The 14,853-nt window shown below is 39.3% G+C and overlaps 1 protein-coding gene across 6 annotated transcripts in view; it reads right to left on the reverse strand.

Annotated features, from left to right (window-relative positions):
- Positions 1–727: 727 nt before the first annotated feature.
- SFMBT1 (Scm like with four mbt domains 1) overlaps positions 728–14,853 on the reverse strand; it is a 114,688-nt gene continuing 100,562 nt past the window's right edge. For all 6 annotated transcript variants that reach the window (XM_036030887.1, XM_028518350.2, XM_036030889.1 and 3 more), the window contains 7 exons: positions 13,467–13,606; positions 8,637–8,746; positions 7,520–7,695; positions 4,193–4,371; positions 3,767–4,012; positions 2,518–2,646; positions 728–1,386 (listed from right to left, as the gene is read on the reverse strand). In XM_036030887.1, the coding sequence (XP_035886780.1) occupies positions 1,246–1,386; positions 2,518–2,646; positions 3,767–4,012; positions 4,193–4,371; positions 7,520–7,695; positions 8,637–8,746; positions 13,467–13,606 (1,121 nt within the window). In that variant the 3' untranslated portion in view covers positions 728–1,245. The remainder of the gene's footprint in view (positions 1,387–2,517; positions 2,647–3,766; positions 4,013–4,192; positions 4,372–7,519; positions 7,696–8,636; positions 8,747–13,466; positions 13,607–14,853) is intronic.

The following is a 14,853-nucleotide window of genomic DNA, read 5'->3' on the forward strand; positions in this document are numbered from 1 at the left end:
TCAGTTATTGAATGGGAATCCTCAGACTATAGACCACATTCAATTTAAAGATTTAACTGAAGAAAATTATAAACCTGACTAGGCAAAGAGGTTTACAGAATCCTTAACCACCTCTCAATCTTTACCTAGCCACCTGAGGAAACAGTTACAGAAATTCCATGCTCTGCATAACCCTCCAAAAATTGTTCTTTCTGTTGTGCTTCTACACTATCTGCCTGGAAACAGGGAGAAAGAAGGGAAAGTGGACTTAATCATGGGTCCAAGGAATACCTACTGACTTTGGACAAAGTAAGGACTTAGAGATGAAGCAGACCAACAATTTGAAAGAAAAGTAAACACCAAATAAAAGCCACTGAAGTCTGTCTGAAAACTAATGAAGAGACAGCAATTAAACTGAAATACCAACAATCTTTGTGATACTTCTTAAAACAGGTAGCCCAATCTGGGTCAAGATGGAAAACAATGACAGCAGAGTTCTTAGATCAGGTCAGTTAAAGAACTGGTATAAGTGCTCACACAATGTTTTTGAGAAAACAGTGTTTTTCCCCCTCCAACATCTGCCTTAGTTTTAGTGTTCATGTAACTTAAAAAATGACATCATACAAAAAACCTCACACATGACTGCAAATGCAATTATCAACAGAGGTAGTAAACAAAGGAACTCCTAAGAACAAATTTTAAACTGGATCCAAGTGTGACTGCAAATTCAAAATCCTAGAGCCACATAATCATCCCCAAAAGGAACTGTTTTAATTTTAAAAAGCTCAGAAACACAATGACAATGAAGCGCTGATTTGCCTTAGGCACGGTCCCAAATCAGTGCTGACTTAAAGCTATGTCCTCTCTTTCCAAGAAAGAGAAAGCAGAGAACAAATCTACAACGGGAAGGTACAGAACAAAAAGGAAACAACCAAAAGGGTACTTTCCAGCAGCCCAGATTATTCTTTGTTTAGGTCACACCACTGGAAATGCTTCTTCTTATGTGAGTCTTTTCTTCACAACCTTTGTTTTTTAAAAACTGCAATCTGCTGAATGAGAGACGCCTACATTTCCACTGGCAGAAGAGCCACCTCTGTGCAGTTTTTGCTTCCTCACCGTGGGTCCTCCTTCCCTGAAAGTGCAAAGAGAGCAAGTCCACACCTGCAGGGCCCAGAGCCCCAGCACTATTTCAGCTCCACTAACAGAGCAGGCGAAGGATTTGCTGCATTTGTGCTTCAAAGATACAGCTCACTTTGGTTGTCCTTCTTAGTTGGCAAACTGCTCATAAAAAGCAAACTTGATTCTCTCTATGTGATGGCAAAGTTTGATGGCAGGGCCTAATTTTAAGTCCATGCACTCTTGAACGGTGGGAAGGGTGAGGAGCAGCAGGGCCTGCCCATCAATTTCCTGTTAAAGCACAAAAATACAAATTATCTATGATGTGCATGTGAATGACAGCTCAATCATGATTCACTCTGGCTTTGTCAAAATCAGTGTCCCTGTGCTTTCCTTCATTACTTTTCCCTTTTGAATAAGTAGCACACATTTCCTTTTAGATGTCTCTCATAGTCCTCCATACTAATGAATCTTCAGAATTAATAACCAAGTTTTACCAAGGATAAGAATACATTCTACAGTTTCTGCTCAGTTGAAATTGAGTAAACTGACTAGCCTTGTAAGTGGCAATTAAATGTGCCAAAAAAAAAAAAAAAAAAAACCAAACCCAAAACCCAAAAACATGTGTTTAGAGGACTCTTTCTAAATCTGAAAGTATTAACTATAAACTTCAATGTCCTGATCTGTAGTATTCATAAAAAAGCCCAATTAAGTTCTTTGAAGACGTTCATTTTTTAACCTCCTCAATTATCAAAATAAATTCTATTTCAGTATTTATTTAAGGCCACAGATATCTGTGTTTCAGAAAACCTGCCTTAAAATTGATTGCAACTCCAGAGCCTAACACATTACAGATTTAATTTTTTTGAAATGGGAAAATTGGACCCTGGCTGGCGTAGCTCAGTGGATTGAGCTCGGGCTGCGAACCAAAGTGTCGCAGGTTTGATTCCCAGCCAGGGTACATGCCTGGGTTGCAGGCCATAAGCCCCAGCAACCGCAAATTGATGTTTCTATCTCTCTCTCCCTCCCTCTCTCCCTCTCCCTCCCTCTCTCCCCCCTCCTCCCTCCCTCCCTTCCCTCTCTAAAAATAAATACAATCTTTAAAAAAAAAGAAATAGGCAAATTGTTATTTTGGAAAAGAAGGGGATAATTAATCATGGTATACTTAATTTTAAGCCATTTATATATTTGACGGATAGAAAGAAATTCTTAGGAAAAATGGGAATGCAGTGACAATCTGCTTCAACTACGGCAGAAGTCAGATAACTTTTTCACATAGTAGTACTCCTAAAAACAGAACTAAAATAATTTTTTCTTTTGCATATTAATATTTTTCCTGAGACTTGTACATAAATTGCTATTACACCCACAATCCTTTGCTAAAGAAACATGTTACTAAGAATTAAAGGTCTTGGTGGTTACCTGGTCTAGGAATATTCTCGCTAAGGGAGCACAGTCGGTGGACCTGATGAACCGCACCACGTCTGCGACACTCCACTTCAAGGGGTTACTGTCCAGGTGCAGCCTTTCAGCAACTTCAATCCTTATTTCCTTCATTCCCCACAACAAAATCAAACCAAATGGTGTAAGAGCTATTATATTCTTAAAAAGTCTCTCTATTTAAATTCATATCCCCTCAAAGCAGGATTTAAAGTGCTTTGAGGATGTGATTTTTCCCAGCAAAGATGGCAAGGCTATATACACTAGGTATATGCAGGAAATGTTTGTTTTCTATAATTAGAAATATCAATGGGGAAAATTTTACCTTAAAGGTTCAGCAGAAATCATTTGGACAATATAACAGAAAAAAATAGTTCTTAAATCTCCCATTCGTGCCTTGGTCTATTTCAACTCTCTCTGGTAGGTGCTAAAGTGAATGGGATGATATTTCCAATGAAAGAAGGATTAGCTAAATTATCAGGAGTAATCATTTATTGGTTCTGTTCATAGACTATATTTAAAAAGCAACCCAGCCCTGGCTGGTATAGCTCAGTGGATTGAGCGCGGGCTGCAAACCAGGTATCACAGGTTTGATTCCCAGTCAGGGCACATGCCTAGGTTGCAGGCCATGGCCCCAGCAACTGCACATTGATGTTTCTCTCTCTCTCTCTCTCTTTCTTTCTCTCTCCCTCTCTCTCTCTCTCTTTTCCTCTCTCTCCCCTCTCTCTCAAAATAAATAAATAAAATCTAAAAAAAGGGTATCTAAAAAAAAGGCAACCCAGCTTTAAAACATTAACTCTTATTCTTTAATGTGTAATGTTATATAACATGCAGACAAGTATATGTTAAATATACTAAACAAGATGGCCTACCCAGAATCAAAAGGATACTTTATTTCTATATAAGCATTATATTTCCATAAAACCATACACATTATGAAAAATATTTAAAAGGGAGTTTTCTCTGAACTAAATGACAGGCTACAAAATAAACTAGCAATGAAACATTCTTTTACTTAGGAAAAGCAGCCATTCTGAGACCTTCCTCCTGATAAAGTTATTTCTAAATAATCCCTGAAACACAACTAAATCACTGAATGGAATCATTTAAAAGGAGACTCAAAGTTCAACTGAAGCCTGCATTGAAATAAGTAGAATGCCAACATCATTTATAAATTGTACTTTAGAGGGAAGTTCTAGAGAGAAAAAAAGTGTATTTTAAAAATAGGTACCTTTGGTGAAGGAGGCTTATTTTCATCATCGGAAAACGAAAAAGTGCGCAGCTCTCTTTTTCTCCTTTGTCTGTCTGGAGGCAGTGATGCAGATATCTCACTTTGGGTAGGAGAAGAGGAACATGACTTTTTTTCTGACATCTCTGACTCTTCCTGTAGCTCATCCTGCTGCTCAGAAGTACTGCCCTCACTTAGGGAATCATCATCTCCTTCATCTGGGTCATCCTCATCTTCACCCCCACTTCCCTAGAGGAAAAGGAGACAAGGTTCATTGAAATTCAGGACAAACCAGTTCTGGGGCCATGAAACCATCTTCTATTGGCCAGAGATCTGACTTACAAAGATCTGCATGCATTCTTCCTGTATCTGTATTGTAAAGCAGTGAAATCTGGCTTCTAGACTTTACAGGCACATCAGATCTCATACCTGGGGAGAGCCTGCAGGGGTATTATCAACAGATGCAGAGGGGCGTTTCTTCTTATGAACAAAAACATTTTTCCGCCTCTTTCTCCTCTTACTGGCTTTTTTCAGGGCGCACGCTAAATTACTATGCCCACCAGGTGGCCTCCCGATTCTTTTACTTTTCTTCTTTCCATAATAGTGTGCTAAATGTGAATGACAAAGAAAAATGAAGTAGCTTCATTATTTTTGTGCACTTTAATCCACAAGAGATTCTATTAGCATAGCAGAAAACAGGTATACTGTATTTGATTAAAGTTTAAATTTCATACAGTGGAATAATCTTAACTGTACAGATCTTAAATGTACAGTTTGATTAGTACAATGCATAAACCTGAATAATCCTTTCCCATCAAGACAGAACATCTCCATCAACCTAAAAAGTTGCCAGGTTCCTTTTCTAGTCCCTTTCTCTTTCACCAAAAGCAACCATTATTCTGATTTTCATCACTGTAGGTTAGCTTGACTCATCTCTGCAAACCTTCAGCAGGTACTTTTCAGTGCAAGGCTTCTTTCACTCAGCATGAGGTTTTTGAGTTTCATCTTTGCTGTTGTGTGTTCAAATAGTTCATCCCTTCATATTGATGAAAACCATCCCATTGTATGAATATACCAGTTTATCTATTCTCCTGTTGATGGGTACCTGGGCTGCTTCCAGGTTTTGCCACTAAGTTGTAATGAACATTCTTATTCTTGTACAAGGCTTTCAGTGGGCATATCTTCATTTTCCTCGGATAAATACCTAGAAATGGAATCACTGGATCATATGATAGATGTGTGCCAAACAGTTTTCTAAAAGGGTTGTCTAATTTTGAATATAAAGAATATTTTCTCTAAGACTATAGCCTGTCTTTTCATTTTTATAAATGGTGTTAAGAACAAAAGTTTTTAATTTTGATGTTTAACTTATTAATTTTTCCTTTACGCTGGTGTATTGTGTTCTCTATGAAATCCTTGCCTACCCCAAGCTCTTGAAGATAACCTCCTTGTTTTCTTCTAGAAGTTTTATAGTTTTAGCTTTTATATTGTCTATGAAATAGCTTAAATTCCTTTTCATATCTATGAGGTAGGAGCCAAGAAGTTTTTTTTTTTTTCATTTTTTTTCATGGATACCTAATTGTAACAGTACCATTTGTTGAAAGAACTTTCTTTTCCCATTAAATTTAACCCATGTAGGGGCTCTATTTCTGGGCCCTCTATGCGGTCCCATCACTCTACCTGACTTAGACTTTCATCAATGCCCAACCAACTCTTGATTACTACAGTTTTATGGTAAAACTTGAAGTCAGACAGACTAAGTCCTCCAACTTTATTCTTTTTTTTCAGGATTGTTTTGGTTAGTCTAGATCCTTTGCATTTTCACATAAATTTTAGAATACAGAGATAATTCTAAAATGGAAACATATTCTAAATTACACATTAAAGTATTGTCAACATATGATGTAATTTTTTCCAAAAAAAAAAAAAACAATAATTCTAAAGGATATACAGTGGTACCTCGGTACTCTTTGTTATTTCATTCCCAAACTCATGACGAGTGCTGAAACCAACATGCACTGAATGATGAAGCATTTTCTCTTGGTGGGGGGGGGGGGGTGGTATTGTCTTGACTCACAAGTTCTAGCAAGTGCAATGAGTCCTGAGCAAGCACTAAGTGCTGAAACATGTTTTTCTCATCAAAATGTGATGAGTACAGGGTTTGACAAGTTCTGAAGTCAATGAGTACCGAGGTATGACTATAATTCCATTTAATGTCACTCAAATTACTAATTGGGAAAAATTATAAAGACTCCTAATATCTAGGCTAATTTCAATTATATCATTAAGAAAAATAAATTCAGACAAAAAGTATAATAAAATCCATATATCTTCCAAAGGCTCAAAGTGGTATATTTACATATGCACTCACAAGAATAGCATATTTCACTTACCTAATAATTGCAATTTTTTGGCAAATTGCTAAAGTTAAGCGCTGAATCTGACACAATAGTAAACTAGGACAATTCCTGCCCTTTAGGAATTTACAATCCAATAAATATAAATAGAAACTAGATGGTTAGTTTTCTTTGATTTGTCATGCAAATATGACAAATTGATTAGATTAGAAACCTAAACTTCTAAACTGATTAGAAAGCTCATCATGCTAAATGTGGGGCTTGGATCAGCAGCATCAGTAGTATCTGGGAGTCCATTAGAAATGCAGGCACCTGGGCCCAGATAACCACAGACCTGATGAATCAGAACCTCCATTTAACAAGATCCTCAGGTAATTTGCACGCATGATAAAGTTTAAGAGGCACAGAATTCAAGATCCCTAAAAGCAATTTTCAAATTTAACAGGGTAAAATCCTCCTCTGTATTAATTCTCCCAAGTGACAGCAGGGCTTATATGATTTAAGGAAAGGTAGGAACTGAATTTTGTGTTTGGATAACAGTGCCTTAGAAAGTTCCAAGTTGGAAATTTCATCCTATGACTTGCTTTTTTATTGCAGTTCCACAAGAGAGAAGATAAACAATACGAAGGTACAGGTGTTGTTATGACAATTCAGAGCAAGGTACACAACTACCCCTCTCCTACTATTTACACCTCTCAAACACCTCGCTTCTTTGCTGCTCCTCACAGACACTAAGCACACTTCTGCCTCAGGCCTGTGCTCTTGTTCCCCACTACCTAGAACATTCTCACCTGAAAATCCGTGCAACTGGCTCTGTGGCTTCCTTCAGGGTACTTGTTACCTGTCAGGAAGATGCTGTCCTCACTCTCCTACTTTGCTTGCTCATCTTGCTTCATTTTTATCCACAGTACTTACCTCCTTATATTTGTTCACTTGTTTATTATCTGTCTCCCCCATTAAAATGTAAACTCAACAAGGACAGAAATTTGTTTTCTGTTCCTATATCCCAGTGCCAGAACAATGGTAGTACACAGCAGACACACAATAAATACTTGTAGATTGTATGAATGATTTGCATAACCTAATTCCTGCAATAACTAATTTATATACATGCTATACATAAAAGTTGACAAAATCTGGCACATGGCTGGTTTGGTATGGCTTTCAAGCTAAGAATGGTTTTTAGATTTTTAAATGTGATTTTTTTAAATGTGAAAATAAAACTAAACAAAAATATGCAACAGAGATTATATGACCCACAGCCTAAGGTGTTTATTATTTGGCCCTTCACAGAATAAATTTGTATACCTGTTATGTGATTCTGTGCAAAATAAAAACTTTCCAGAGTATAAGGTATGATGAGCTACTAAAGTTAACAAATTTGAAAAACACGACTCACTATATTTGGTCTTTGTAAGTACAGAGCAGTTCTCAGAACACTTATCCAGAACCATCCGTGGACCGAACAGATTGGGACAGCACTCCAGCTTTATACAGGTTTGCCGGCAGAATTCGGTCACCCGATCTGCTGTTTTCACTATTTCAACAGTAGCCCGGTAACTCTTTCCTTTGTATCTGTCATTAGAAGACATGAGAGACCAACTTTATTGGGCTAGTAATTATCCAGAGAAAAATCAAGTATATTAATATTTGCTTGTGAGAAGACTGTCATTTATGTCATTTGAGAACTCTGAAAATTATATGGAGTTAATGTATTTTGTACTTAAGTCAAATTTATAATCTAAATTTATAAACTATGACAACTAAAACCAGCGTTACTTAAATTAGCAAAATAAGGTTCCAGGTTTCTGTTCCTAAGTGTAAGGTTTTCTTTAATTTTTTTAAAGGTTTTATTTATTTATTTTTTTAGAAAGGGGAAGGGAGGGAGAAAGAGAGGAAAACATCAATGTGTGGTTGCCTCTCTCACACCCCCTACTTGGGGACCTACCCACAACCCAGGCATCTGCCCTAGACTGAGAATTGAACAGGTAATGCTTTGGTTCGAGGGCCAGCACTCAATCTACCGAGCCACACCAGCAAGGACTAAGGTTTTCAAATAATAACTTCTACACTAACTATTAAATGAAAAGTGACTTTCATTAAGTCTTTCTTTACCCCAGGGCAGTGATCCTCAAAGTGTGGTCTGCTGACCAATAACACCTGACAACTGTCACCTGTCCCTCACAAGATCAGGTCAGAAAACAAGAGTAAATGTTTTTGAATTCTCACAGTAATTGGAAAAAGCAATTCTATGTCTCATATCTAATAACAAAAAGAACTTCTCTTAAATTTTATACCTTTTAAATTTTACACTACTTGTAATTCATTTTTACCATATCTTCTAAAAGTATCTGTCCATGACAGAATGGAAACACACAAAAAAACAAACCTTCACCACAAATAATTGAAGAAGCACTGCACAAGGTAACCTAAGTTATGTAATATTATCCAAGGAAGAACTGATTCTGTGACCTGTTAAGGCTGAATATACACAAACGGCAGAGGAGCTTACTCACTTGGCTTTTAGGACTTCCCCACATCCATGCCACACAGAGTCTTTGTCCAGCTGCAGCTCCCGAAGGACACGACTGGGTTTATAAGCTGCATTGATAAGTAGTGTGAGGACCTGTGCTCCATTTTTAAAACAGAAATATGGGTTGGGAAGGAGAAAAACAGACCACTAAACCCTTGCTATCCCCTAGCATGTCATTTGTGATATTAATTCTAGTCAAATTAGTTAATAAATGTTAACAAAATAATAATACTGAAGACATGACAGCTGATTCAAGTTACAAATAAGAGACTAACAGACCCTCTTAAATATTCAAAACCATTATGGTCAGAAACAAATAGACGACATGAATTTAAAATTACTATGGCATATCCTACCAAATTCTTTCCCAGTCATGGTACACTCAGATAATTATATTTGTTTGGGACACTTTGTAGATAGCTGAGCTTTCATGATGTTGGAGTAGTCTGATCCAGAAGCTCCAGCCTCCCCAGACCCTGCCTTGCCACCCTAGGGGCTGAACAAATCAGTAGTCCCCACATCTGTTACCTTCAGTGCAGCACCCTTGCTGGGAAGCTCTGCAAGTCCAGCAGATGCATAGTTTTTGATGGCCCAGATTAATGCCACACAGCCTCTCAGTCATAGACTGAGTATTCTCATATTCCCACTACCTCAGGCAATCCCCCCACCACTGTTCATGTCCATGGGTCATATGTGTAAGTTCTTTGGCTACTCCATTCCCTACATGACCTTTACATCCTCATGGCTATTCTGTAACTACCTATTTCCACTTCTTAATCTCCTTACCTCTTCACCCATTCTCCCATACCACCCTCCCATTTGGCAACCAACAAAATGCTCTGCATATCCATGATTCTGTCTCTGTTCTTGTTTGCTTAGTTTGTTTATTAGATTCAATTGTTGATAGATATATATTTTTGACATTTTATTGTTCATAGTTTTTATCTTTTTTTCTTAAATAAGTCCCTTTAACATTTCTAATAATAATGAATTGGTGATGATGAACTCCTTTAGTTTTTTCTTGTCTGGGAAGCTCTTCATCTGCCCTTTGACTCTAAAAGATAGCTTTGTTGGGAGGAGCAATCTTTGCTGTAGGTCCCTGCTTTTCATGACTTGGAGTATTTCTTGCCAATCCCTTCTAGCCTGCAAAGTTGACAGTCTTATGGGAATTCCGCTGTAGGTAACTAACTGCTTTTCTCTTGATGCTTTTAAGATTCTCTATCTTTAACCTTTGGCATTTTAATTATGATGTGTCTTGGACTGGGCCTCTCTGAATCCATCTTTTTCAGATTCTGTGCTTCCTGGACTTGTATGTCTATTTCCTTCACCAAATTAGAGAAGATTTCTGTCACTATTTTTTCAAATAGGTTTCTGATCTCTTGTTTTCTCTTCTCTTCCTGGCACCCCATGAGGTGAAATGTTGGATCGCTTGAAGCTGTCCCAGAGGTTGCTACACTATCCTTGTTTTTTGGTAATCTTTTTTCTTCTTATTGTTCTGATTAGTTGTTTTTTTGCTTCCTTGCATTCCAAATCATATATTTGATTCTCGGCTTCATCCACTCTACTGCAGTTTCCCTGTAAATTGTTCTGTATTTCAATTAGTGTATCCTTCATTTCTGACTAGATCTGTTTTATGCTGTTGAGGTCCTCACTAAGTTCCCTGAGCATCCTTATAACCAGTGTTTTGAGCTCTGCCTCTTTGAAATTGCTTATCTCCATTTTGTTTAACTCTTTTTCTGGTGTTTTGATCTGTTCTTTCATTTGGGCCATGTTTCTTTGTCTCCTTGTTTTGGCAGCCTCCCAGTGTTTGTTTCTATGTATTAAGTAGAGCTGTTTGACTCCATGTCTTGGCAGTGTTGCCTAATGTAGCAGGTGTCCTGTAGGTTCCCTTAACCTCCCTTATCACCCAAGCCAGGTACTCGAGGTGTGCCCTTCTTGTGAGCTGAATGCCCCCTCCTCTTATAGATGAACCTTGGTTGCTGTTGGCAGAACAATGTGAGGGATTTACCCAGGCCAGTCAGCTGCAAGGATTGGCTGTGACCACTTACCACTAGCTTCCACCCTCCGTGGCGAGCTGGCTGTGCAGGGGCAGGGTGATGGTGCTCCAACATGGTCATAGCTGTCCCCTGCATGTGCAGTCCCTTGGATTTCCCAGGTGGTGAAGGCCAAGGTCAGCCCCACCTGTGTTTTGCCCAGGGCCACCCTTCCTGAGCTATAAAACCATCTGAGATGGCTGCTACTTGTGCTGGGCTTGAGTTTCCCAAGGGAAGCCAAGCTGTGAATTTAGGCTGGCTGCTGCCAGTGCTGGGCCTGGGGCTCACTGAGGCCAGCTCTTAACTTGTTTGAGAGGATTTAGAAAGTTGTGAAGGATGAGCCAAGACTAACCATTCACACGGAAAAGGAGCTTGGGTGGAGCAGAGTCTCTGGGAATCTCCAAGGTGAGTCAAAGAGTGTTAGCTATGTTGATGGAGTCTCAGATACGGCACCAGTTTACCAGCTCTGTGGTGGGAGGGTTTAGCAAATGGGCAATGGCCTCTGTTCACCTTGATGCCAAGCACTTCAGTTTCTCCCTATGTACCACTAGTGCCTTTCAAGCTGCTACCCCAGTGCTGGAGCTCAGAGGGAGTGAGTCTGAGTAAGTCTGTGTGTGGGTTCTTTAAGAGGAGCTCTTGGGCTCCAGAAGTTTCTTCCACCAATGCAATCCCTGCTGGTTTTCGCAGCCAGAAGTTGTGGGCACTAGAATGCTGGGCTGGGGGGCCAGTGTGGGTCTAGGACACCTAGCTCCTGAGATATCCCTCCCAAATTTTTATCCATCACACATGGATGTGGGACCAGCCTGTTCTGAGTTTGTGCCCTCCTAGCAGTCTGGATAAATGTGGTTTCTTTAATTTCATAGTTGTCAGACTTCTATTCAACTCAATGGATGATGGTTCCGAGCTAGTTGTTCTGTATTTTAGTCATAATTTTTTTCATTGCATTCTTATTTTATTGATTATGCTATTACAATTGTCCCATTTTTTCTCCCCTTTATCCCCCTCTGCCCTGCACCATCCCTGTCTCACCAGCATTCCTTCCCCTAGTTCATGTCCATGGGTCATACATATAAGTTCTTTGGCTTCCCCATTTCCTAAACTATTCTTAACCTCCCCCTGTCTATTTTTTGCCTACCAATTAAGCTTCTTATTCCCTATATTTTCCCCCCAATCTCCCCCTCTCCCTCCTTACAGATAACCCTCCATGTGATTTCCATTTCTGTGACTCTGTTCCTATTCTACTTGTTTGCTTAGTTTTTGTTTTTTTAGGTTCAGTTGTAAATAGTTGTGAGTTTGTTGACATTTTGCCGTTCATAGTTTTGATCTTCTTTTTCTTGGATAAGTCCCTTTAACATTTCATATGATAAGGGCTTGGTGATGACGAATTCCTTGAACCTGACCTTATCTGGGAAGCACTTTATCTGCCCTTCCATTCTAAATGATAGCTTTGCTGGATAGAGTCATCTTGTAAGGCAAGGATGTAGGTCCTTGCCTTTCATGACTTGGAATACTTCTTTCCAGGCCCTTCTTGCTTGTAAGGTTTCTTTTGAGAAATCAACCGATAGTCTTATGGGAACTCCTTTGTAGGTAACTATCTCCTTTCTCTTGCTGTTTTTAAGATTCTCTCCTTATGTTTAATCTTGGCTAATGTAATTATGATGTGCCTTGGTGTGTGTCTTCTTGGGTCCAACTTCTTTGCAACTCTGAGCATCCTGGACTTAAATGTCTAGTTGCGTTCACAAGATTAGGGAAGTTTTCCTTCATTATTTGTTCAAGTAAGTTTTCAATTTCTTGGTCTTCCTCTTCTCCTTCTGACCCACATAGCTCCATTGTGGCACTGTATGTGCGGAAGGGTCAAAAAGGGGAAAATGACACTTGCTAGGTTGCCCAGCTCTCGCCCCACTTTCTCTCACTTTCTATAGGCAGACTGAACCCTTTCAGGTGCTGATTCTGGGTGGTGGACTTGTGTACATTCTAGGATCCTATGGGCCTCTCCAACAGATTCTCCTGTGAGACTAGGAGATTCTCCTGCCACTGCAATCCCCACAGGTTTTTACAGCCTACAGTTTTGAGAATATATTACCCCATGCTGGAACCCTGGGTTGCGCAGTTTTTCTAGCTCCCTAGTTGTTCCTCCCAGCTTCTCTGCACACAAATGTGGAACTGCCCAGTCTGCTAGCAGCCTTGCCAGCCCAGATCCACCAGCTGCCACCTTGCTGTGCATCCTCTCCACCCTGGCTTCCCATCTCTGCCCCTCTTATCAGTCTGGATAAATGTTTCTTCTTTAACTACATGGTTGTCAGACTTCTGTACAATTTGATTTTCTGGCAGTTCTGGTGGTGTTTTGTTTTTAATTGGCTGTTATCCTTCTTTTGTTTTTGTGAGGAAGTGAAGCATATCTACCTACACCTGCATCTTGGCTGGAACTCCTCTCTAGTTGTAATTTTGATGTGGTTGTGCAAAGATTCGAGCCACGTCTGCCTATGCTGCCATCTTGACTAGAAGTCTCTCATACACTCTTGCAATTCTCATGTAGTCTCTGACAGAAGACCTTGCTATGCAGACAGAAGTGAGCCTTCTATGTAAAAAACTGCTTAGAAAAAAATGTTCCCTAGGGCCATAAATAATTGTGTCCAGTTTATTGTACATGAAAAAAGTTAATCACTAATAATAAAACCTAGAGTTGTCACATCCATGGCATATAGATAGATCCTTGTATGAATGAGTCTATAAGACTTCTGTAAAATTTCCAAGTTCTTTGCTCTAGGCCAGAACCTTACCTCTCTGAGGACTAGAACACAGTTCCCAGGTCCTACACATTGAGGCAGCTCAGCAATTCGTCCTTTGTTAAGGTATGGCCCTGAGAAGCAACGGTGGTTGAAGTATATCTTTGGACAGCAATATTTTCCATTAATCATAACTGGAAAATGAAGAGAAACAAATATTCAGAATAGAGTCATCTTCCGACCCATTTCCAAAGTTGGACTACTGGGGGGAAAAACAAGCATACTGACCATTATATAAAGTTAGAAATTACATATTTTGAAGCTTAATATGTCACCTGAGAGATCCCTTAAAATATTTACAACTCTATTATGGAGATAATCACTGTGCTGAAATAAGACAACATTCTGAATTACATGTAGGTTAACTCCTACAGGTTAATGTGACACTGTTCCAGAGCCATATACTTCTACTGATAAAGAAAATGGAAGATTTATTTCCAGAACCCATGATGACTCCTGACAAACAACTATTCAATAATCTACTCTGGACTATTTCTAGGGAGTGATGGGTAAATATTATCTAGAATCACAGTTTTTCCTCTTAAAACCACCAAAGTAGTATGATGGCAGTCTTCAGTGATGTGGGTGCCCTTCTATTTCTGGGATTTCTCAGAGGGCTGAAATTACGCATGATCATACCTCTAAGTTCTTCAATTACTGTGGGGTATAACTGGGCCTAGAGACCCCTCTTTTCAACTATTTTTCTATATGAACACTGTACTCCAATATAACGTTTTTAAAATCCCCTCATTGTGGTTAGCAATTCAGCTGCTGAATATAAAAAATTCAAAGACACTAAAACATCTTCATTTTCATATCAAGCAGAGAGAAGCTATTCTGATGGTTACTGTTAACCAATGTTAAGGAATGTTAAGGAAAGGAGATATGTATACACTGCCCACTGTTGACAGGACCCTGAAGTACATAATGTTCACCTAAAATGTAATCTTAGCATGGTGGTCAGCACGTCTACTTCTCCAATTGAACTCTACCACCCAGATCCTGCTTTTCAGGATTAAGGCATCTATGTTCCCTGCAGCTGGAAATGTTGGCAGTTTATAGCTCTCAGCTGTAAGTCTATCCTGGAATTACCCTCACTCAGCCTAGAACTGACCTCAGTAGGAGAGACCCACCCTGCTGAAGATTCCCACCCACCCTTTGTTAGGTGGAGAGGGAGCAGTAGCCTATTTCCAATAACAGCCTCAATCAGGGCAGATTCTGAGTGGTATATCAGTACCAACAATCCCTGTGAGGGTGGAAGAAACTTCTGTTAACAGTGAATTGTGGCTCGACTTCTTCCTTTGCCCACCCCTACTTCCTTCACCTCTCCCAGGAGTTGTTCTCAAAAGAACTCCCCAATAAAACTCCTACATGTAAATAA

This window comes from Phyllostomus discolor, chromosome 7, assembly GCF_004126475.2.
Source record: "Phyllostomus discolor isolate MPI-MPIP mPhyDis1 chromosome 7, mPhyDis1.pri.v3, whole genome shotgun sequence".
In the NCBI taxonomy this organism is placed as follows: domain Eukaryota; kingdom Metazoa; phylum Chordata; class Mammalia; order Chiroptera; family Phyllostomidae; genus Phyllostomus; species Phyllostomus discolor.